The sequence below is a fragment of the Thalassophryne amazonica genome, chromosome 2, assembly GCF_902500255.1.
Source record: "Thalassophryne amazonica chromosome 2, fThaAma1.1, whole genome shotgun sequence".
Classification (NCBI taxonomy): Eukaryota; Metazoa; Chordata; class Actinopteri; order Batrachoidiformes; family Batrachoididae; genus Thalassophryne; species Thalassophryne amazonica.
Genome location: NC_047104.1, coordinates 114,009,042 through 114,034,005, shown reverse-complemented (window position 1 = coordinate 114,034,005; position 24,964 = coordinate 114,009,042). Strand labels below are relative to the sequence as shown.

Below are 24,964 nucleotides of genomic sequence, written 5' to 3'. Positions count from 1 at the left end.
TGGTCGTTTTCCCAAACATCAGGCACATGCAGCAGGTGGAACACCTGCAGGAGGGTGCTGAGGAGTATTGGAACAAAACTTTTAGCCAACTTGGCGTCACTGTCCTTCTTCAACATACTGCAGCAATGAAACTGAATGTAGTGCAGCAGGGTTTAATTGTGCACACATCAGAGAAGAATGCTGTCACGCTCTATTAAAGCTCACCATTAATCAAAACAGATCAACACATTGCGAGCTCCATGACATAAGGTGAAATGAAGGTGGTGTGTGACATTCGTGGAAGATTTTTTGACAGCCATAAACATGGTCCAGGAAAATCACGAATATCACTCACCAACACGCACTATTAAGAAACCTATTCAGTTATGTTAAGTCACGTTAACAATGTCAGGAATGTGCCAAGAATGATGCAAATATGACATTCGTAACACGTCTTGCCTAAGTGTAAATGCACCATACAGAACGATGTGGTGAAATAATGCCAGATCAGGTAGGGAAAAATGAAAGTGCTAGATGAAGAGAGGAGAAGATAAGACAGGTCTCCTGACACATTCCTCCACCATTTGTCTGTCCCACTCCAGGTGTATGTGTATGACTGTGTGTGCACAAGTGTTACAGCACAGTCAGAGATCTCTTAAACCTGTCTGTTTGATAAAAAAAAACAGCCATTGCTGCAGTCTTCCAGATGTGGAGGATCACTGGTTTCATGCTAAGACAGCTACATACCTACCACGTTTGTGCACAGATGCATGTGTTTTATCACATTATGTTTGACAGTAATGTTTGTAAAAGGACTGGAAATGTCACGGAAACTAACCTTGAATATCACAACATTCACACTGAACACAGTTAAAACAGTAAAAAGTACAAAACAAAGGAAAGCAAACCAGCTCCAAGGCTCCACAGTCCATTGGAATTTAATTTAAACCTCAAACCAAAGTCCAATCCTGAGTCCACTCTGGAGGACCATATCTGCTCAAAAACATAATTTTGTCCACCAAATGCAAATCATTATCTCATGCACACTATTAGTCAAAGATTTAAAGACTTGACTGACATTGTAGACCAACGTGCACCTGTGGATACACAACCAGGGGATCCTGAACTCTCAATTTTGATCCTGATTGTGACATTGATCCTGACTGCTCACCTTTGTTTCTAAAAGTTGACCTGTGATCCTAACCAATCATCTTTGATCCTGGTTTTTGTTGCTGATAACTCATATTTGATCCACTCACCTTTGATCATGTTCTTGACCTTTGATCCTGGCTGTGTTTAGATCCTCATCTTGGACTCTGATTATTGACCTTGGATCCTGGTTGTTGAATATTTAACCGGAACACTCGCCTTTGATCCTAACTGTGACCTTGATCATGTTCATGATGTTTGATTCTGAATGAATTTAGTTTCTTATAAACTTATGATCATTAGTGCGTAGTCACAGATTCAAAGTAGAGTGGAACGGGACGATTCAGATCTCCTTAGGAGTGTCAACACTGACAATGAATTGTTGATATTCATATACAATCCAGAGACCAATGACTTGTCAGGGAAATTCTGCTACCATCAAAGCCAAATAAAGCAAAGATGTCAAAGTAAAAGATTAAAGTGATGCTCTGTGTTTTTTTTTTTCTTCTCAATGGCATCCTCCACATCAATGTCCTACCAAGGGGTCAAACAGTGAATATGTGCACAAGGGCATCCTACTGCAGTGCCTCTTGATATCACACTAGTAGAAGAGGAGTGTATGGGAGAATGTGTCCTCTGTGATTCACCATGACAACGCCCCTGTGCTTAGTGTTCTGAGCATCCAACAGTTTCTGGCAGAGGGGAACGTCAACTCTGGACAAATCCTCAAATTTGCCAGGCTTGGCTCTTTGTGATTTCATATATGCAAAGCTCAAGGGCAGAGCAGGATGCTCTGCAGCATAGGAGATGAACTATCAAATTATATAGACCAGGGTTCGATTCCAGGTGTGTCCACATAAGGTATCCGTTTGTGTCCTTGAACAAGACCGTTCATCTGCATAGTCCCAGTCTGCCCAGCTGTAAATGGGTACCATCTTTGTCTGGGACGTATTCTGCCAGAGGTAACATCCCATCCAGATGGAGTCATACAGTCTCATGTGCTTCATACTATAGAAACCAGAGGTACATAAGCAATGGTACAAGTGGGCCACAGATTGGCCTTATCAGGATTACAAACTCAAGGCTGGATCCGAGTTCTTGATGTGGGCACCATCAAAGGGCCATTATGATGGGGCTCCTGTGGATTCATTCATTCAGAGGTTACACTGAAGGTTGGAAGAAGAGACCAGACGTGTGTGAGACAATTGCCTATTATTTCAATATATTATAGGATTAATATTTTTGTGAATACAGTCCCATTACTCTGTAGACGTGCCTTGCTATTTGGTATAACTAAAGAGGGTTTGCCCATTGAATTTTGTATCAGGATTCCATCCATGAAATGTTTCTCTCCAAACATCTCTAAGGCTTGGTATTTATTTCAAACAAAACGCTGATTTGGTTCATTCTGTAAGAGTCTGCTTGCATACCTGGGATTCCACAGTTCATAATTTCTGTCACTGTGATTTGTACAGAAAGACCGCACTTCCAAAACTTTTAAAAATAAACTTTTAAAAATTACCCAGAAAAGGAATAAGAATAAGAATTACAGAAACAGCAAACTGAACATCTGGACATTAGGAAATACCCGTTTACTAACAGAACTGTACAAACATGGAACAACCTGCTTGATCAGGTAGTGGAGGTAAAAAGCTTAAATTTATTCCAAAATAGATTGGACAAACACTGGAAAAAATTGAAGGATAAATAAGATTTCAAGCTATAATACATGGGCAGACAAATTGTGGACTATGTCACTATATGCCATTATAGTATCTACCCATAAAAATTGAAGAAAAACAAGTAGAAGATCCACTGGGGAGGCAAATGTGAACCATGGAAAGCTACAAGTTAGTGCACATTGGGGTACAACCTAAACCAAGAAAAATTTCCAACTCTTGTTCCACACACTTATCACAATTTGTTTTTTTTTTCTGTCGTTTTCTCCGCGACAAACTCATTCTCAAACACACGCAAACAGAAATATAATGCAATGCTAAAATACCCTCGGCTGTATAAGCATTGCGTTCTTTATCATTTGCAGTTGTTTAATTAATTATTAAGATCCTATCCTCTTACATACAATTTGTACATGTTCAAATCAAGTCATCATTTGTTCATGTTGTGCAAATCAAGGAATATGAATAGATCATCCTCTGTGCATTTGCAGTTATTAATGAGACAAATTTAACTCCATAGGAGTTAGCTTTGAGTTAGCGAAATTTAGCATGCAGCCAACGTTCAAAAATGTCTTGTAAATGACTCCAGAGGTGTTGTTATCCAGTTACAAAAACAGCAATTTCAGTTTTTGAAGTGTTTATTTCTCACTAGCTTTTACATAATATCCCAGAAATGAAGCTGTTAGCAAGTAGCTACACCAGGAAGTGACATCATCATGGTAACCTCTGCGAAATGTCTTGTAAATAAATTCAGAGGTATTATTAGGTTCCAAAAACAGCGTTTTCGGTTTTAGAAGCGTTTATTTCTTACTAGCTTTTACATAACATATGAGAAATGCAGTGATGCCGGTAACTCTAATCTGACCACTTTTTTCAGTAACAAGTAATCTAACGTTAATCTTTCCAAATCAGTAATCAGATTAAAGTTATTTCTCCAAGTCACTGTGTGTTACTATTATTTTTGCATTGTGGGTCGATAGCAGCATTAAGCTTGGTCCGTGGACAGGAGGTCGGGGTTCGACTGAATTGCCCACTTTAAGCGAGCTGTGAGCTTTTCATCCGCGGTTTTCTGCAGCAGCTACGACTCGTCCTCACCTCTTAAAGCGCAGTGACAACAGCACACTTGCACTGAGCTTTACAAAGACATTTTTATGCTTTTTTTCTCCTTTATTTAGAATTCTGAGCTGAGCCGCTCCATATCTGCTCGTTAAAAACAGCTGATCCTCCGCGACGCATCAACAACTAACACTATTTTACACTCAAATGCACCTAAACTCTCTGAGGTCCACATGATGTGAAAACGCAATAAAACTTTCTTACCTGTAAATCTGGTCATGTTTTCTGCATAAATAAATGTTATCCATTCTTTGTGCTCAAACGCCAAAGCAGGGGCGAATCTAGATGGAATGGGGGTGTGGGGCAAGGATGTGCCCCCCTCACAACACCCCTAGATTAACGGTCCAGTTTTGAAGCCTTTTTTTTTTACTACAACTACTGATACTACTTATAATAATAATAATTTCGACAAGTAAAATATTTAGAATTTAAATGTTAGAAAATGTTAGAAAGAATTTAATAGTTACATTTATAAGCAATGTAGGTTATAAATTGCAAGTTTTACTGTTACAGTGCTGTCAACAGTTAAATATGAGGTCAAGAAAGAGGTTTTTATTTTACTTTTTATAAACCAAGTATTTATTTTCATTGAAGTCAAGAAAGGGTGACTATAAAGTGAGTTTTGGCAAAACAGATATCGTCATGTTGAGGTGGCAGAGGGTTGTTGTCGGCAGCTGGGGAAAGTAACTAAAAAAGTAACTAGTAATCTAACTTAGTTACTTTTACAACTGAGTAATCAGTAAAGTAACTAAGTTACTTTTTCAAGGAGTAATCAGTAATTGGATTACTTTTTCAAAGTAACTGTGGCAACACTGGAGAAATGTATATAAACACAAAAAAACAGCGGTTTTGAAGAGACCAGCGACTGACGTCACGGTGCAGCTCTACTCTGATTGGCTGTCACCCGCGTCACTCCAAAACAAAACAGATTGAAAGAGAATGTGACTTTTTAACCTCTTAAAATACCTCTTAGAATAAATCAAGGTTAGCCATCTTTGAACTTGTCCAAGGTCTGTGTCCCAAGAATGTTCCCTGTGAATTTCAAGAGTGGCAGTAATAGAACTGGACTTATGCTGAGCACAGACAGACGGACAAAAAGCCTTCGCAATATGGCCTCGGGTAAAAAGAAGTGAAGATTATTTTTTGTATTTTTGCATCCTCCCGGGAGAATTATCACGCCCATTTTATCTTTCAATTCTTTTGACTATCATCAGGTTATACACACTTCCATCAGTCTGGCAGTGACCTGCGTTGTTTCAGAAATGGATTCATAAGCGCCCCAGCAAGCCGCCGCTAAATGCTTTGATACTGCCCATCAACGCTGACTTCAACTGTGCATACAATATGCAAATACTGGCACTCTTGTACACATATGCTTATACACTATGTACAAAAACAATAAAAAGGCATGTGTGCACATAGACACAAAACCTGTCAAGTAAAACAAACAAACAAAAAATTAAAAAAAAAATTGTGCAAAGTTATTTACCTTCAGGAAGGGAATGACAAAAGGCCTCAGAGGGAAGTTGGTGGCCTCATGAAGTTTAGAGTGAAATTCTTCGATGGTGAGAGTGGAGTTCTGCCAACAGAAGGCAGCAAACGACAATGACAGTGAGCTTGGACATGAAGATTCATTTTTTTTAAATAACATATATGAAAAAAATCCAAATTTAAAATATGTAATAGTTAAATATTTGTGCTTTTCTAACTTTTTACGCAAAGATGGAAACATGCATGAAGATCAGATAATATAATGTAAGAACTGAGATCTCTTATGTTGGTGTCACTTCTCATTAGAAAAAAAAAAATGTAAATGAATTGTCTCCAGGACTCACCACCAGCCCCAGCACAAGGCTCCGCACTCGTTCTCCAATCTCAGGCGATATATCATTGCCAAACTGCTGCAGTGTGGTCAGGAAGCGTTTCAGCTTGCAGAGCTGTCGCGCTCCGCAGGCTGGTGGAAGCTGCTGGTTGGACAGCGAGGCTGTCGAGGACATGGCGGGCCCGTTACTGAAGCCGTTAGGAGTGGATGGAGCGCCGTTGAGTGATGTGGGAGAGTGGCTGCTGCCATTCAACACTGCAGGTAGACAGATGGAAGGGACAATGTTAATCATGATGGAAAGGGGGAGGATTGGACACATTTGGGAGTACAAACGCGGACATGTGGTCACCGCATTTACACTATAGCATGCAGAAGATGACTTCACTGCATCGTACCAGTTTGGCCGAGCATGTGTCTGCAGTCACCTCAGCTGTCTCACAAGTGGCACAACTTGACTCCCCCCCCCACCGACCACTCCATCTCCCTATATCAGCCTACCCCACCATGCTCCTCACCCTCTCCTCCTCACTACTCACTCACTCACTCACTCACTCACTCACTGGGACGCAACTATAAGAGGAACTTGTTAGAGGTGCCAAAAATAGACCTGTGGCCTGTGTTACTTTTATTCCAATAGCAGGTGTGCAGCTAAATGAGGCCCTGCACATGTCCACCAGCTGAGATTTGTGGCTTAAGGTTCAGAATAGTCATAACATTCATGCACATATACAATCACTCAAATATTGTTCTTAATTCAGATACAAACAAGCACGTAAATATTCGGGAGTACAGAGTTTGACCTTCTCTTGTTGTCTTATTGTCGTGTTGGAGCCACCAGACACACTGCATGAAGGGTGCAGTCTGTGATATGGTGTATGTATGTCAAAAAAAGAACTGACCTTTTCCTCCACCTATTTCTCTTTGTCTGACACGATACACCTGGAGAGAATTTTCTTTTAAGAATGAACAGCGGTTTTGGGATGGAACTGCACCTGTATCACATTATAAAAGTCCACACAAGTACTTGAACTGGATGTGTAATGCAAACACAATGATTTTTAACAGTGCCTAATCATTACTGCTGTCAATCGACGGAAGAGGGCACAGACAGGGGCCCAACACGGACAGCTTATGTGCTAGGCCGCTGCTTGTGGACACTAAAAGTCAAAAGTTTAAGTGATTACGATAAAATTTTGACAAGATATAACCCCTGGGTTAGGGAAGAACTGAGCAAATTTTAGGGCCCCTTCACACATCGTGCAAATTTGGTCGATTTGCACATAAAGTGTGCATGAAGCAGGAATCGTGCGCAAAACGTGTCAAATTGTAGCTGCCTCGTACACCTGTTGCTACAACTATTTGTGCACACCAGCGGCTGAAAGACAGAGTGTGCGCTGTGTGAGCCCATCAACCCTCTTGCGGCAGGTGTCATCCGATTCCTTATCGATTCCCTTATCGATACCTTGTGAATTTTGTACTAAATGTAGGCTTTACAGGTTTTGTATTTTGTATTTCATTGAGTCTTAAAGTAAATAAATATGAAATTGGTCACTGTATCCTTGATCTCTGGACATAAATAAAAATAAACAAAACGGTATTTCGCTTTGAAGTTATTAATTCCGACTGGACTCTATCGTTCTAACTTGACTCGGCAGATGGCCGCGCAGCGTTTGGAGCTGTGTGAACAGAACGGAGGACGGTTCTCGTTTCTTTCTTGCAACAAGACAGGAGTCCCAGTTAGTGACTTTAATCAGCACAAAAGTGACTCACGAGGTTTGTGGCTTTTTACAACAACGGTTTGTGGCTTTTTCCCCACTGGGGGAGCTTTTTTTAGTGCCATTTCCGGTTTGTGCCTCTGTCTACCATAGAGCGAGCTTCGCACACCGCTGCACGGTGATCCGATCGTGTCAACACAGCAACAGTCAGCAGACAATCACTGTCGAGCTGGATGTGAAATTTGTCTAAGTGCCCCACGACTATGAAGTTGCCAGGTGCACATGTGCCAGAGTGTCGGCTCCTCCCACTACACATGTATGCATGTGTTTTACATGCTCCCCCCCGCTCCCCCCCGCTCCACCTCTCCCAACACATGTACGTATGGTTCATGTAACACCCCCCCCATAGGCAAGGCATCTCTCATCTGATCACAGAGTGACATCTGTGCGCTGACAGAACAGGGGATGTGGTTGGCTGTTGAGACATCTGCGGTTCTGGACATCACAGCTGCACCATACGTCCTGTGTTTTGATGGACACACGTGTGTGCTTGTGTGGAAATACATAAAAACAGACCGTCAGTCCGTCTGGACACGCAGCAGGTGATCCGAATGTCACGTCTGACAGGACATGCATGTCAGGCCGTGAGGGCAGTGAGTGGCGTACCGCAGTACCAGGACAAGTCAACAGTATGACAAACACACCACTTTCAGTCACGTATCAGCAGAAATACGCCATACCAAACGCCGTTTGGTCAGTTATCACAGCGCTTTTTTTCTTTTTTTTTAGAAAATACGTTTATCTTCTTGTTGATTTTAGCCATTTCACGCTCCTGTTACAAGACAGTGATTTTAGTGCAGTGGTAAAATTTCCATCTGGTAATCAGAGCATGTGGGTTCAAATCCTGTGAGTGGCTTTTTTTTTAATTTAACCAGAGATATTTAACCTTGGGCTTCTGTATTGCATCCCCTTTTATGTATTATTTATATCATTCCATTTATATCATCCCACTGATATTCACTAATTATACAGCTGATTTTTATTTTATTTTTCTCCATCAGCGTGATGTGGTGTAGCTCATCCCATGGAACACAGTGCAAGCAGCTGCAGCAACTCGCACTGTGTTCCTGCGCGAAAGACACAGTCACGTGCACGAACCATCACACCGGCATCGTGCATGCCTGCCCGCTGGCACAATGTTTCATGGTGTGCTCATACGCGCTCTACTGCCGTGAGTGGCCCTGAGGTGTATGTATTCACACTATGTGTAAAGGGGCCCTTAGTGGTGATCCATGTCTGCCATGGAATTTTTTCTTGTTTCTTGTAGTTTCTTTAACATGGCAGGATATGTTTTCCATTTATCTTACGACATGGCCAGTTGCGCTATGCGCAACCACTGACTGGATTGGTTACTCCAGAGGAACAGATCCTGGGCTCTCCAGTGACATTAGCTTGTTAAGACACAAGGCTGAAGTTGCTTGAAATGGTCCCCATTTGTATTTTAAAAAGGCTAAATGCTAGAGCCAGAATGGGGGTGGGGGCTCTGGAGATAAATTTCCACCCTTCATTTCGCAGCACCATACCCAGAGGTACAGCATCATCATACTCAAAGGTTCTGGATAAAGACCTAGGATCCCTTGAATGGAATTCTGATCTCATCAAACATGACACTACTCCAGTTGCTACATCTTACATGTTACTGATTTCATGCTCATTGGTCATGGTGATAAATGTTGGGCCCCTTATAAATTACATAATGCCATAACATAGTGTTGCATCATCATGGCATTTTTTTTATGCCAGGAGTATAGAGTGCATATATGACTATGATGGAACTGGTTGAGCACTGTTTTCAAAATGTCAGTTTTGTGATTTGAAGAGGAATCTGACCACAATGTGTGGAGTTTTTTTCTCCATTCTCATGTACAGGTTGGGTTATGCTGGTTTATACTGGGGATATGCCCGTCTTAAGCAGGTTTTACAGTAGAGATACACTACACAGGAGCTGTATTACTTGTATGCAAAATATATTTAGCCCGAATTTGACCCCCTTCAAAGTCCAAAATGTCCCAAGGGCCTAGACCAGAGTTTTTCAACTCATTCCAGAAAGTGCCAAGAGGGTGCAGGTTTTCTTTGCAACCATCCACTCCACCAGGTGATTTCACTGAATAACTGATTCCATCTGCTCCAGAAGTGGGAGTGGGTGTCTTCTTCTGTAATGATCATGAAGAAGACGGGATCTGTAGACCCAACCCTTCCCCTCTCCCCTCCCTTCTCCAGCTAGCCTCCTGTCCTGGACACCAGCATGAACTACCAAAATTTCCTGTATATTTGTATTGTCAAATGTGTCGGTAGCATGACCCAAGCAGAGGGTCACCTCTTTGAATCTGGTCTGCTTGAGGTTTCTTCCTCAAATCATCAGAGGGAGTTTACCTTACCACTCCTTACCATTGTCGCCTGTGTGCTTGCTCTAGGGGTCAGTGAGGTTAGGCCTGACTTGTGTGAAGCTCCTTGAGGCAGTTTGGTTGTGATTTGGCACTATATAAATGAAAATAAACTGAAAAATTTAAATTTAAATCACCTGGAGGAGTAAAACTTGCACCCTCTTGGCCCTTGATGGAATGAGTTGAAGACCTCTGGCCTAGACCTTTAACAGCTCTGGCAACATGGAAAAAAAATGGAAATTCTATTTGCACAACTGAGGGAGGAAATATGCAACAAAAGAAGAACCTTCACAAAATACATATATATCTTATTTAGCATTCTCACCTTGTGATTCTACAAAGATCTGATGGGGATAGGATTATGGCTCTCAGGGTGCAAAGATGCTCTCTGATTGCACAGTTGCAGCATATGGTTTACATTTATTTATCTATTTATCTCTCTGTCTATCTATCTATCTATCTATAGATACACAAAACTCAAAATACTGTTTAGTTCTTCAATAGTCCAATCTGTGGGTCATGGGCTTGAACACATATGGACAAGGCCATGTGATTCCAAAATGCAACACTTGTGCTCTGGTTTTAGAGAGGGAGGAAGAGAGAGCGGTGCAAGAGAGAGCCACACTGGTGACTGGCCGCCACAACAGGTGAAACAACACAGCTTCTCATTGCTATATAGGGAAGAAAGTAGCCTGCGCACCACAACGCCGCCCTGGCTGATGCCCCCTGTATCACCGTCACCCTACCAGCTGGTAAACAACATAGAGACATACATGCTCACAATACCACAGCCGCACTCACACATGCTCTCAAAGACACTTGTTCCAGGCCTCAAGGACATTCTGAACACCAAAAGACACACACACACACACACACACACACACGGGATCACTACAGCGGATGACCTGTCTACGTCTCACCAGGTTTCATATCAAATTAGTTTTACAGCAGCTGCACTTTCTGATACAATTCGACACTAATGAGGAGTAAGAACCTAATATGCATGTATTTGGTAAACCAGTTATATAACGTAAAAAGCAACACTGAGCAATCTGTAATTATGCCACCAATGTGCCACTCCATAAGTAAACATTGTTGAGTCACTCTACCTGTCTTCTGCTGCACTTATATTCCCTTTTGTGGCTCAACTGTTTCTTCTTCATAAATTTTGCATATTGCATGTTTTATGTTCTGTGTGGAGCCATGCTGCTGTGAGTACACCTGACCCCTTCAGGTCTCAGAAGTGAAGCAGAGTAGGTCCTGATTACTGCTTGGCTGAAAGACCGTTTAGGAACCCGAGGAGCTAAGAACATGTTTCTCCAAAGTGAACTTGAGTTGCGTTAGAAAGGGCATCCGGCATAATGCTTATGCCAATTCCCAATGTAGCTCTGTGATGACCCAAAGCAAATGGGGTCTGCACTCATTTGAACCTGAATTTACTACGGCTCCAGCATACTCCCGCATGATTTCTTTCTTTCTTTTCTTAACTGTCAAGCCATTGTTGAGGAATTCCACAAGTGTCACTTGATTTGCTTCCACTTTGTTGATGAAAAAACTATTTTTGATGTATCTCTTAACGTCTCTATGTTGCTGGACATACATTAGTGATTGTACTTACAGCCTTAAAGAGAAGGTTTGTAACCATAAATTGTCATCGAAAGACAATACGTCTCATGCGCCAGCACAGTGACTTAGAATGTGTTTGATTTATTAAGCCTGGAATATGTGAAGGTGTGTGTACAACACACCTCAAGTATGTTTGTTCAAAACCAGTTGAACTCAATGTTCCAAATTTTCTGTAGTGTGTGGGGTGCCCATATCTAAACTCGAGGTGGATCATGTGAGTGAGCACCTGGATAGTCTTTCTCTCAGCAAGGATGGCCATTTTCCACTGCTGTCGAGTGAGCTTACACAGCCTCGTGTGGTATTGTCAGTGCTCTCTGATGTGCACAGACTCAGATCTTGGTACATAGACATGCTTTTGGTCTGGTCTCTGCAGTGGTCGGTGTACCAAGGGAGTGAGAGTTTGCTGTGCCAGAAAGGCTTTCTCTGATGCCAGTGAACATATTATAATACTCTGACATTCCGAATCCTCTGGATGTGGTGAGTGATATCTCACTGAGAGAGACGTTTTAATTGTAGGTTCACTCCGTGAATGACATCTGTTCCAGAAGCATCACTCATTTGGTGATGGGTGATTTCAATGCGACTGCAGGCACTGACAGACCTGGTTACGAGGACTGTATTGGTCCCCACAGAAATGGAAACGATGGTGATGCTGTGGTCTTTTTGGAATCAAAGGATGCCCTGAATGATACATGCAGCACTTGAGATCTAGAGTAAGGGAACAACTGGATTTGCTACTGCCCTGCATCTAGATTAAAATCTAGGGTTTTCGTGACTTCTTGCACTGTGTTGAAAGTGTTTAACTTGTTGAAGGTTCACTTATCTCAGCAGTAACATTCACGCATCTGGGAGCTTGGCCCATGAGGTTGAGCGACATCTGAGAAGAATTTATGGGGTCAAGGTTTTGCTAGACATAGGTGTTTGGCAATGCTAATATCTCTTTAAGAAGACAGATGGTCCAAATCTTCAGTGTCCTGGTGCTTCTAGTTTTAGTGTGTGTGTTGATGAAACTTGGGTACTAACCAGTAAGTAACCTAAGGCAGCAACTCAAACTCTTTAGTAGTCATCTCAAATACCCAGCGGCTGTGTAAGCAGGAGAATCATGAAGGAAACCACAAAGACACAAATTACAGCTCTGAAGGAGTTACAGGCATCTGTGGGTGTGACTGGAGAGACTATGTCTTCTGCAGTTTTTGTTTGTTGCATCATCAGTCACAGTTTCATTGGGAAAGATTTTGTTGATCTGCCGCAATTTTTAATGGAATGTTTTCTGGCGTAGGTACAAACCTTTCGCATACTTGCATTAAAAATAAAAAAACAATTTAAGTTTCATTCCAGGACTACAAAAAAAAAAAAAAACCTCACAAAGCTTTGTCAAAATAAAGTGATTCGTTTGTGAATAATCCTGTCACTAAATTAATAAACAGATGTGTGTGAAATATTACATTCTTTGAGGAGATACCGTAAATATAAAATATATTATTAAAATATATTATTATATGGTCAGGATTTTATTTTTATACCGAACCACATAATTTCGCTATTGGACCAAAGAGACTGGAACAATGATGCATTCCAGTTTGTTAACACAATAACTCAAAAACAATAAATGGTCTCATATTGTAAGTCCCCGAATTAAAATGGCATATAATGAGGATGAACCGATTTAGATGTTGGTCATATCTGATGTAAAAGATCAATCCAAAAAGCAACCTTGTTTTGCTGAGGCAATATACCATGGACCTGTCTGCCCCCTGCTGGACATTCCTGACATTGTTGTAGGGAATGATCACGATCACATGCATGATAGAAATTAGGAGCCAGTGTGGCTGAAATTCTTCCCACCATATAGGTACTAATGTACCATCACAGTGAGTGCATTATTTATTTTTGCTTGAATTTCCCGACGTTGGCTGAGAAATGCGTTTCCGGCTCCAGCTCCCTTATAACCTGCGGTGTATTCAGAAAGCAAAAACACAGTAGTAACAAATACATACTCTGAAACACAACAGCCTCCAGCTGATTTTACTTCTAGTGTGATACCACACAGCAGCCATGTAGAATATCGTTCTGTCTGCTGTTGCTGTGGAACGGGTTCTTATGTAAACAAAGTTATAGTCCCCATCGATACTTTTAAGTTCTACAAGTTCCACATGGCGGTCAGTAAACATCTGATAGCCATAGTCACGTTTGTGTTGCTTCATTCTTTCATTTGTCCATCCACAGTTACTAGCCAGGTAACACACGACTATTGGCAACTTCAAGTATCGTGTCCACGTCACAGTTTTCCCATTGGAATCTTGAACACAGCCATTTGTCATTGTCACCCGCCATCAACCGGCATTCACCTGGGAACCATATATACAACCCCTGGCAAAAATTATGGAATCACCGGCCTTGGAGGATGTTCATTCTGTTGTTTAATTTTGTAGAAAAAAAGCAGATCACAGACATGACACAAAACTAAAGTCATTTCAAATGGCAACTTTCTGGCTTTAAGAAACACTATAAGAAATCAAGAAAAAAGATTGTGGCAGTCAGTAACGGTTACTTTTTTAGACCAAGCAGAGGAAAAAAATATGGACTCACTCAATTCTGAGGAATAAATTATGGAATCACCCTGTAAATTTCCATCCCCAAAACTAACACCTGCTTCAAATCACATCTGCTCGTTGACATTAACCCTATGTCATGAAATTGACCCTATGTGTCTTTTTGCAAGGAATGTTTTCACAGTTTTTGCTCTATGGCAAGATGCATTATCTTCTTGAAAAATGATTTCATCATCCTTAAACATCAGAAAAGTGTCCAAAATATCAACGTAAACTTGTGCATTTATTGATGATGTAATGACAGCCATCTCCCCAGTGCCTTTACATGACATGCAGCCCCATATCATCAATGACTGTGGAAATTTACATGTTGTCTTCAGGCAGTCATCTTTATAAATCTCATTGAAACGGCACCAAACAAAAGTTCCAGCATCATCACCTTGCCCAATGCAGATTCGAGATTCATCACTGAATATGACTTTCATCCAGTCATCTACAGTCCACGATTGCTTTTCTTTAGCCCATTGTAACCTTGTTTTTTTCTGTTTAGGTGTTAATGATGGCTTTCGTTTAGCTTTTCTGTATGTAAATCCCATTTCTTTTAGGCGGTTTCTTACAGTTCGGTCACAGACGTTGACTCCAGTTTCCTCCCATTCCTTCCTCATTTGTTTTGTTGTGCATTTTCGATTTTTGAGACATATTGCTTTAAGTTTTCTGTCTTGACGCTTTGATGTCTTCCTTGGTCTACCAGTATGTTTGCCTTTAACAATCTTCCCATGTTGTTTGTATTTGGTCCAGAGTTTAGACACAGCTGACTGTGAACAACCAACATCTTTTGCAACATTGCGTGATGATTTACCCTCTTTTAAGAGTTTGATAATCCTCTCCTTTGTTTCAACTGACATCTCTCGTGTTGGAGCCATGATTCATGTCAGTCCACTTGGCGCAACAGCTCTCCAAGGTGTGATCACTCCTTTTTAGATGCAGACTAACAAGCAGATGTGATTTGATGCAGGTGTTCGTTTTGGGGATGAAAATTTACAGGGTGATTCCATAATTTATTCCTCAGAATTGAGTGAGTCCATATTTTTTTCCTCTGCTTGGTCTAAAAAAGTAACTGTTACTGACTGCCACAATCTTTTTTTCTTGATTTCTTATAGTGTTTCTTAAAGCCAGAAAGTTGACATTTGAAATGACTTTAGTTTTGTGTCATGTCTGTGATCTGCTTTTTTTCTACAAAATTAAACAACTGAATGAACATCCTCCAAGGCCGGTGATTCCATAATTTTTGCCAGGGGTTGTATATATATATATATATATATATATATATATATATATATATATATATATATATATATATATATATATATATATATATATATATATATATATATATATATGAAACGGCTGAGTGGATCTGATTGGAGGTTTGTATGCCATGTGACATGGATTATTCCTCCCATTTGTGTTGCATTGCATTTAACATGCAAACTGGTTCCATTTACTGTGCAAATTTGGTTCCATATGTTTTGTACCATTGCATTGGGGTGGAGTTTGTTTTGTTGACGGACAACGATTTAAAAGAGGTAACTGACAGTGCTAATTCTTCTAACACAACGAAACAAATCCACTAATCATAAGCTGTCTGGAGGCATGAAGAGCTGTTAGGATGAAGAGGATGAAGTTAGGATGAAAAGCCGGACAAATTTCTGATGTAACTTTTCACTGGAGTGAGGAAAGCAGACGGCAGTCTGTACTCAAAGTCAGTGGACGGCGTCACAAATTACATAGAATTGTTTTTTTGCGAGTTGACTGGGAACAATTCTGGACACCTATTTACAGTTTGTGTTGAACTGTTAAGTGGTAGTGATGAACACCAAAATGTAAGTTCCTTTTCTTTTGTTTATAAATTAATAAAATATCAAAATATCTATTAAAATAAAATTATATTTAATAATTACATTATTATAAAAATTCTTTTTTGCCATTATATAAAACAAATAATGAATGTTTTCCATTCTTTCAATGGAACGAATATTTCATGAAGTGAAAGATGAAACTCACCTCATGAAATATTCGTACCATTGAACTCAAACATTCATTATTTGTATAAAACTGTCTTCTGCTGGAGAGTGTGGCATGCATTTCGTGAGTTTATGGATGTATATTTATTTTCGCCATGAGTTTATGGGTGTATATCTATTTTCGCCGTTATATAAAACAAATAATGATTGTTTTTTCATTCTTTCAATGGTACGAATATTTCATGAGGTGAAAGCTGGAATGTACCATTCAACGAGGCCTCGTTGAATGGTACATTCCAGCTTTCACCTCATGAAATATTCGTACCACTGAACTCATTAATATGATAACACAATATCAATGAGTCTACTTCCATCAAATTATATAAACCAAAATGAAATATTCCTCACTTGATTTACTGGTGGTAGGAGTGAATGAAGCGTTACGACTGGCTGCTTGGCTGACAGCCGGGGGTGGAGGAGGCATAGTGGGTGGGGTGGACCTGGGCTGGGTTTTCACATCCGCAGGTGAATCTGGCATTGTTCCAACCTTCTGCACTCTGCTACCTGACGTAAGACGAGAGAGAGAAAACAGACAGTCAGGATGATATTGCGCCATCAAGAAAACAACAAAACTTTCAACAGCTAAGGGAGAGAGCTGACATTTTCACCTGGGAGGCATTGATTGTTTCCTTAAACCAAAAGCTCTGTAAAAAATAAAATAAATAAATAACCAAAACAAATCAATACGGAGGGTGAAAATGAATCCAAACTTGTATTGTGTCTCTGTCGTTGGAGATTCACAGGCCTGCGAGACGCGCAGTAACACCTGCTCACTCGCTCAGCTGCTGCTCACTGAGAACACCCTCCACCCACCCTTTGCTCGCCCCCTCTCTCTCTCTCTCTCTCTCCTTCATGGAGAAACATGCCAACATCCCAATTAATGCCCCTACGCTGCTGCATCCAACCCTCACACACACACACACATACTCACACACATGCGCGTGCTGCTCTCACCCGTCCCCTCTCGTCCCTTACTTCAGACAGCCGGCTTGACAGCTCGTGACAAGTGCAGCTGGATCTGCTGCTGTCCATCACCGTGGACCGACTTTCAGCAGAGCTACCACAGGCTCGGCTGTCCTCTGGCAGGCACCCCGCCAGGACCAAACAAGGCAAGGCCAGGCTCTGTTGCATGAAGGAAACGGATGCTACAGCGAGGCACATGTGAAGGAAGCAAAATTCTTCTCTGTATGTGAATGTGTCCTCTGCAAAGATGCCTTCTCAGACAAAAGGGCATCCACAGTTTTTTTGCTATACTGCAGTATATTATATAGAGTGTTAACTGTCATTCTGTGTGTGTGTGTGTGTGTGTGTGTGTGTGTGTGTGTGTGTGTGTGTGTGTGTGTGTGTGTGTGTGTGTGTGTCTGGAACCAGATCTTTGTGAACAGTGTAAACCTGAGCTAAGTGGAGTGATGACTTTTCAGTGTGTGCGACTGGCAGAGTGCAGCGCATTACGATAAATATCAATCATGGGGAGGTGATGGTCTAGAGGTTAAATGTTGGGCTTCCGACCAGAGGATCCTCGGTTCAAACCCCAGCCTGACTGGAAAATCACAAATGTTGGGGAAAGTGTAGTGACACGGACTATCAACAGGGGGCGCAAATGAACGGTCAATAGATGAGCCAAAAGATAACAATTTAATGTTGTGAATGTGCACAACGAATATACAGACAATCTCAGAATCTGATAGCAGTCAATACACAAAGGTGACGTGTGGGCAGGCTCGAGGATAGAAGACGTCTGTCCTAAGAAGAGCCGGAACCACACGATTTCCGCCGCCACCGAACCTGGTGAATACTGGAGCCGCCAAGTCCCGAATTCCCAGGTGATCACCGTCCCCGACTGTCGGATCTGGTACTGCTGGCGAGGAGCACAAACAGTGAGATGTGGGTGTGTGCACACCCAGTAACAAAAACAGTCAGAAGGTGGAAAGTGACCTCCACCTCTAATCACACACTCGTGCAGCTCCTGTTAACCACTTATCTGGTTGGGGTGTGAAGCGAAGCCGTCGCTGATCACACCAAAACGCCAATCCCACAGATAAGGCAACACCCACAGGAAAACGGCTGCAAAGAAGTTCAAACTATAAAGTCAGTGTTAAGTGCAGATACAGCGGAGAATATTACCTTCACAGGTAGATGATATCTTGGCAGCGAGGTGGAGATGACATCCGGCTTTTATGGAGTGATGAAATGATGGGTGACAGCTGTCATGAGTTGATGTGTGACAGCTGGCACTCCGGGTTGTGTCCGTGGCGGTAGCGCCCTCTCGTGCCTGAAGCCTGCACTTCAGGCAGGGCGCCCTCTGGTGGTGGGCCAGCAGTACCTCCTCTTCTGGCGGCCCACACAACAGGACCCCCCCCTCAACGGGCGCCACCAGGCTTGTCCGGGTGACGTCGGTAGAAGTCGGCCAGGGGGTCCGGGTCCAGGATGAAGCTCCTCTTCACCCAGGAGCGTTCTTCAGATACCCCTCCCAGTCCACCAGATACTGAAACCCCCGGCCCTTCCGACGGACGTCCAGGAGCCTGCAAACCGTCCACGCAGGCTCCCCATCGATGATCCGGGCAGGAGTCAGCACCGGTCCGGGAGCACAGAGGGGCGAGGTGTGGCTTGATCCGGGAAACATGAAAAACTGGGTGGACCCGCAGTGAAGCTCCAGCTCCCAGCTTCACTGCGGGTCCACCCAGTTTTTCATGTTTCCCGGACTGAGGACTTTGAGGATCTTGAATGGACCAATATACCTGTCCTTGAGTTTGGGTGAGTCCACTTGGAGGGGGATGTCCTTCGTTGAAAGCCACACCTCCTGCCCGGGCTGGTAAGCAGGGGCCGGGGAACGCCGGCGGTCTGCATGGGCCTTAGCCCTCGTCCGGGCCTTCAACAAGGCAGAACGGGCGGTGCGCCACACCCGATGGCATCTTCGCAGGTGGGCCTGGACCGAGGGTGCACCGACCTCTCCCTCCACCACGGGGAACAATGGGGGCTGGTACCCCAGACACACCTCAAATGGGGAGAGGCCGGTGGCAGAGGACACCTGGCTGTTATGGGCGTACTCAATCCAGGCCAGATGGTGACTCCAGGCCGACGGGTGCGCGGATGTAACACAGCGGAGGGCCTGTTCAAGTTCTTGGTTGGCCCGCTCTGCCTGTCCATTCGTCTGAGGGCGATACCCGGACGAGAGGCTCACGTTGGCCCCCAGTTCTCTGCAGAAACTCCTCCAAACCTGTGAGGAGAACTGAGGACCATGGTCCGAGACAATGTCAGTTGGTATCCCATGCAGACGTACGACGTGGTGGACCAGGAGGTCTGCTGTCTCCTGGACTGTAGGGAGCTTCGGGAGGGCCACGAAGTGGGCAAGCCTTGGAGAAACGGTCCACTATCGTGAAGATGGTCGTCATGCCCTGGGACGGCGGGAAGCCCATGACAAAGTCCAGGCCAATGTGAGACCAGGGGCGACGAGGCACCGGAAACGGTTGCAGAAGTCCTTGTGTCTTGGAGTGGTCTGCCTTGCCCCTGGCACAGGTGGTGCAGGCCTGGACATATTCCCGGACATCGGCCTCCATGGACGCCCACCAGAAGCGCTGCCGGACAACTGCCACGGTCCTACGCACCCCTGGATGACAGGAGAGCTTGGACCCATGACAGAAGTCCAAGACTGCAGCTCTGGCCTCTGGTGGGACGTATAAACGGTTCTTTGGTCCAGTTCCGGGGTCCGGGCTCCATGCCAGGGCCTCCCGGACGGTCTTTTCCACGTCCCAGGTGAGGGTGGCCATGATAGTGGACTCCGGAATGATGGGCTCCGGTGGATCCGACAGCTCAGTCTTGACCTCATCTTCATGCACCTGGGACAAGGCATCCGATCTCTGGTTCTTGGTCCCGGGTGGTAGATGATTCGGAAGTCAAAACGCCCGAAGAACAGTGACCAGCGGGCTTGCCTGGGGTTCAGCCGCTTGGCGGTCCTGATATACTCAAGGTTCCGATGGTCAGTGAAAACCGTGAACGGCACAGACGCTCCCTCCAACAGGTGTCTCCACTCCTCAAGAGCCTCTTTCACCGCAAGGAGTTCTCGATTGCCGACGTCATAGTTCCGTTCAGCTGGGGTCAACCTGAGAGAAAAGTAGGCACACGGGTGAAGAACCTTATCGGTCTCTCCGCTCTGGGATAGCATGGCTCCTATCCCTGAGTCAGAGGCGTCCACTTCAACCACGAACTGGCGGCTAGGGTCGGGCTGCACCAGAACTGGTGCAGACGAGAACCAGCGTTTCAACTCCTTGAACGCGGCTTCGCACCGATCCAACCAGGTGAAGGGGACTTTTGGAGAGGTCAGGGCTGTCAGGGGGCTATCTACCTGACTGTAACCCTTAATGAACCTCCTGTAGAAATTTGTGAAGCCGAGGAACTGTTGCAGCTTCCTACGGCTTGTTGGTTGGGGCCAATCTCTCACCGCCGCAACCTTGGCCGGATCAGGGGCGACGGAGTTGGAGGAGATGATGAACCCCAGGAAGGACAAAGAGGTGCTGTGAAACTCACACTTCTCACCCTTCACAAACAGCCGGTTCTCCAACAACCGCTGCAGGACCTGACGTACATGCTGGACATGAGTCTCAGGGTCCGGGGAAAAGATGAGTATGTCATCCAGATATACAAAGACGAATCGGTGCAGGAAGTCCCGCAAGACGTCATTAACCAAAGCTTGGAACGTCGCGGGGGCGTTAGTGAGGCCGAACGGCATGACCAGGTACTCAAAATGACCTAATGGGGTGTTAAATGCCGTCTTCCATTCGTCTCCCTTCCGGATCCGAACCAGGTGATACGCATTCCTAAGGTCCAGTTTGGTGAAAATTTGGGCTCCATGCAGGGGTGTGAACACTGAATCCAACAGGGGTAAAGGGTATCGATTATGAACCGTTATGTTGTTCAGCCCCCTGTAATCAATGCATGGATGGAGTCCGCCATCTTTCTTGCCCACAAAAAAGAAACCTGCACCCATCGGGGAGGTGGAATTCCGGATCAGCCCGGCAGCTAATGAGTCCCGGATGTAGGTCTCCATCGACTCGCGCTCAGGAAGTGAGAGGTTGTACAGCCTGCTGGACGGGTACTCAGCGCCCGGGACCAAATCAATGGGACAATCGTACGGACGGTGCGGGGGAAGGGTGAGCGCCAGATCCTTGCTGAAGACGTCAGCAAGGTCGTGGTACTCAATCGGCACCGCCGTCAGATTTGGAGGCACTTTAACCTCCTCATTAGCATTTACACCGGGAGGAACCGAGGATCCTAAACACTTCCGGTGGCAGGTTTCCCTCCACTGAGTCACAACCCCAGACAGCCAATCAATCCGGAGATTGTGTTTAATCATCCATGGGAAGCCCAAAATCACACGGGAGGTAGAAGGAGTTACAAAAAACTCAATCTCCTCCCGGTGATTCCCAGACACTACCAGGGTTACAGGTAGTGTCTTGTGTGTGATAAAAGGGAGAAGAGTGCCATCTAGTGCTCGCACCTTCACTGGCGAAGAAAGCGCCACCAGAGGGAGCCCTACCTCCCTTGCCCATCTGCTATCCAGCAGATTCCCTTCTGACCCCGTGTCCAGGTTAAATCCCCGCTCAGGATTTTAACTGGGAGTCGTGTTGACAGATGTGTATAACCCACGTGAATGTTTTGACCCCCCCCTCAGCCCAGTCTCTAAGGGCGGGCGTTTGTGTTTTGACCGTTTGAGGCAGTCTCTCTGCTGATGCTCACTCGAGCCGCAAACAAAACACTCCCCGCGGACCAGCCTCCTCTGTCTGAATGTGGCCCTGCTCGTGTCCCTAGCACCGTCAGCAGGGGGAGCTGTAGCCACACGGAGAGCTGTGGCTGTGGAGCGTGGGGAAGACGGCTCTCATTCGGACCCGGGAGGAAGAGGGACGGCTTGTGCCTGACCACGCCCTTCGCCTCGCTCCCGTCGGCGTTCTTCTAACCGATTGTCCAATCCAAATCCAAATCGATAAGCTCAGCCAAATCCCGCGGTTCCTCCTTAGCCACCAGGTGCTCCTTCAGGACCGACGACAGTCCGTTTATGAAGGCAGCGCGGAGCGCAGTCATATTCCAGCCGGATCTCGCAGCCGTGATGCGGAAGTCGACTGCATATTCGGCTGCGCTGCGGCGCCCCTGTGTCATTGACAGCAGCACGGTAGACGCGGTTTCGCCTCTGTTAGGGTGATCAAAAACAGTTCTGAGCTCCCTCACAAACCCAGTATAAGAGGCGAGGAGCCGTGAACTCTGTTCCCAAAGCGCTGTAGCCCAAGCGCGTGCCTCGCCTCGAAGCAAATTAATCACGTAAGCCACCTTGCTGGCGTCAGATGCGTACATCATGGGACGCTGTGCAAAGACGAGCGATCACTGCATAAGAAAGTCCACGCACATCTCCACACAACCTCCGTACGGCTCTGGGGGGCTTATGTATGCTTCAGGGGATGGTGGGGGGGGTTGTTGAATGACCAGTGGAATGTCTGTATTCAGCACCGGGTCGGCAGGAGGAGGAGCTGCAGCAGCACCCTGAGCGCGCGCTTCCACCTGTGCGGTGAGAGCCTCCATCCTGCGATTAAGGATGACGTTTTGCTCGGTTATCAGGTCCAGCCGAGCGGTAAAGGCGGTGAGGATGTGCTGCAACTCACCAATCACGCCTCCAGCTGACGCCTGCGCACCCTGCTCTTCCATTGGCTGTCCAACAGATGGTTGACGCCCCTCGGGATCCATGACGTTGGCCGAGATATCCTGTTGGGGAAAGTGTAGTGACACGGACCCACAACAGGGGGCGCAAATGAACGGTCAATAGATGAGCCAAAAGGTAACAATTTAATGTTGTGAATGTGCACAACGAATATACAGACAATCTCAGAATCTGATAGCAGTCAATACACAAAGGTGACATGTGGGCAGGCTCGAGGATAGAAGACGTCTGTCCTGAGAAGAGCCGGAACCACACGATTTCCGCCGCCACCAAACCTGGTGAATACTGGAGCCGCCAAGTCCCGAATTCCCAGGTGATCACCGTCCCCAACTGTCGGATCTGGTACTGCTGGTGAGGAGCACAAACAGTGAGATGTGGGTGTGTGCACACCCAGTAACAAAAACAGTCAGAAGGTGGAAAGTCACCTCCACCTCTAATCACACACTCGTGCAGCTCCTGTTAACCACTTATCTGGTTGGGGTGTGAAGCGAAGCCGTCGCTGATCACACCAAAACGCCAATCCCACGGATAAGGCAACACCCACAGGAAAACGGCTGCAAAGAAGTTCAGACTATAAAGTCAGTGTTAAGTTCAGATACAGCAGAGAATATTACCTTCACAGGTAGATGATATCTCGGCAGCGAGGTGGAGATGACATCCGGCTTTTATGGAGTGATGAAATGATGGGTGACAGCTGTCATGAGTTGATGTGTGACAGCTGTCACTCCTGGTTGTGTCCGTGGCGGCAGCGCCCTCTCGTGCCTGAAGCCCGCACTTCAGGCAGGGCGCCCTCTGGTGGTGGGCCAGTAGTACCTCCTCTTCTGGCGGCCCACACAACAACTAAGGCCCTTTGGGCAAGGTCCTTAATCCCAAAGTTGCTCCCAGTATGTAGGGTGGCCAGATGTCCTCCTTTTTGCCACAAATTGAGATGGTTTCCGGCGTTGTTATTGACAGTCCGGCTTCAGTTTTGACATGCGTGTTTTAAAAATGCATGTTTCAAACACACATTTCAAAACTGAACTGGACTGTCAATAACGACACCGGAAACCATCTCAATTTGTGGCAAAAAAAGAGGACATCTGGCCACCCTACCGGTGTGTACTGAGCGCCTTGCTTGGCAGCACCCTGACATCGGTGTGTGTGTGTCTGTGTGAATGTGAGGCATAATTGTAAAGCACTCTGAGCTTCTGATGCAGATCGAAAAGTGCTATATAAATGCAGTCCATTTATCCATATGCTTTACATCATAGTGTGTGTGACAATAAAGCAATAGCAATACAGACCTCAAAATACACTGCAGTACAGTATAAACTGTGTGTACTGACAAAATAATACCATATCTTCTGCTTTCCCAAGGCAGACAAAATCAGAAAAAGCTGGGACAGTATGGAAAATGCAAATTCAAAAACAAACAAAAAAACGTAAAATAACGCAGTGATTCACACACCCCCTTTTGTTTCATTGCAGACTGTATAAACCCAAGACAATTCATGTTTTTCCTGCTCAATTTAATTTAATTTCTTAATATACACCCATTCCAGAATTTAAGGCCTGCAACAGATCCCAAACACATTAGGGCACTAAAGCATTTACCACTTTGTAATGTTACATTCCTTCTCACAACACTTAAAAGACCTTTTGGCATTGAGCATACAACACAATGAAGTATGCCGGGTGTTGCTTGTCCCATTGTTCCTGCAAACACGTTTTAAAGGTGTGCAGCACTATGGGGTTGTTGTTGCATTTTTCCTTTCAAAGTTCTTCACACATTCTGTTTCTGTTTGATCAGCATTTGATTATTTCTATGACTCCTCCGTTTGTTTGCCAGTCTTTTCCACCAGTTGTTTAATCCTGTTTGCTTGTTGCTACCCTCTGCCCGCGTTGTTGGTTTTGTGTTTTGTTATGAACTCTCACCGTTTGCTTGGACTGTATTCACGTGTGCCTGTGGAAAATACATCACCTGTGTTTTCACCTTATGTCCCGTTCTGGTTACTGCTTGCATTCGTGGGTTATTTTGAAAGTGCTATCACAGCACACAGAAACTGATAATGACTCTGGGCAAGGTTAAGGGCCCCTTCACACATAGTGTGAATCA

At 44.7% G+C, this 24,964-nt stretch overlaps 1 protein-coding gene and 1 long non-coding RNA gene across 10 annotated transcripts in view; both read right to left on the bottom strand.

Moving 5' to 3' along the window:
• cbfa2t3 (CBFA2/RUNX1 partner transcriptional co-repressor 3) overlaps nt 1–24,964 on the bottom strand; it is a 187,620-nt gene that overhangs the window by 39,603 nt on the left and 123,053 nt on the right. For all 9 annotated transcript variants that reach the window (XM_034192226.1, XM_034192218.1, XM_034192201.1 and 6 more), the window contains exons 2-4: nt 16,515–16,670; nt 5,759–6,000; nt 5,413–5,502 (exon numbers count right to left, since the gene is read on the bottom strand). In XM_034192226.1, coding sequence (XP_034048117.1) covers nt 5,413–5,502; nt 5,759–6,000; nt 16,515–16,670 — 488 coding nt within the window. The remainder of the gene's footprint in view (nt 1–5,412; nt 5,503–5,758; nt 6,001–16,514; nt 16,671–24,964) is intronic.
• On the bottom strand, nt 874–1,443 carry LOC117529455. The gene is made up of 2 exons (XR_004566018.1): nt 1,132–1,443; nt 874–972 (listed from the first exon to the last, which is right to left on the bottom strand). It is a non-coding gene; the product is annotated as an uncharacterized LOC117529455 (long non-coding RNA).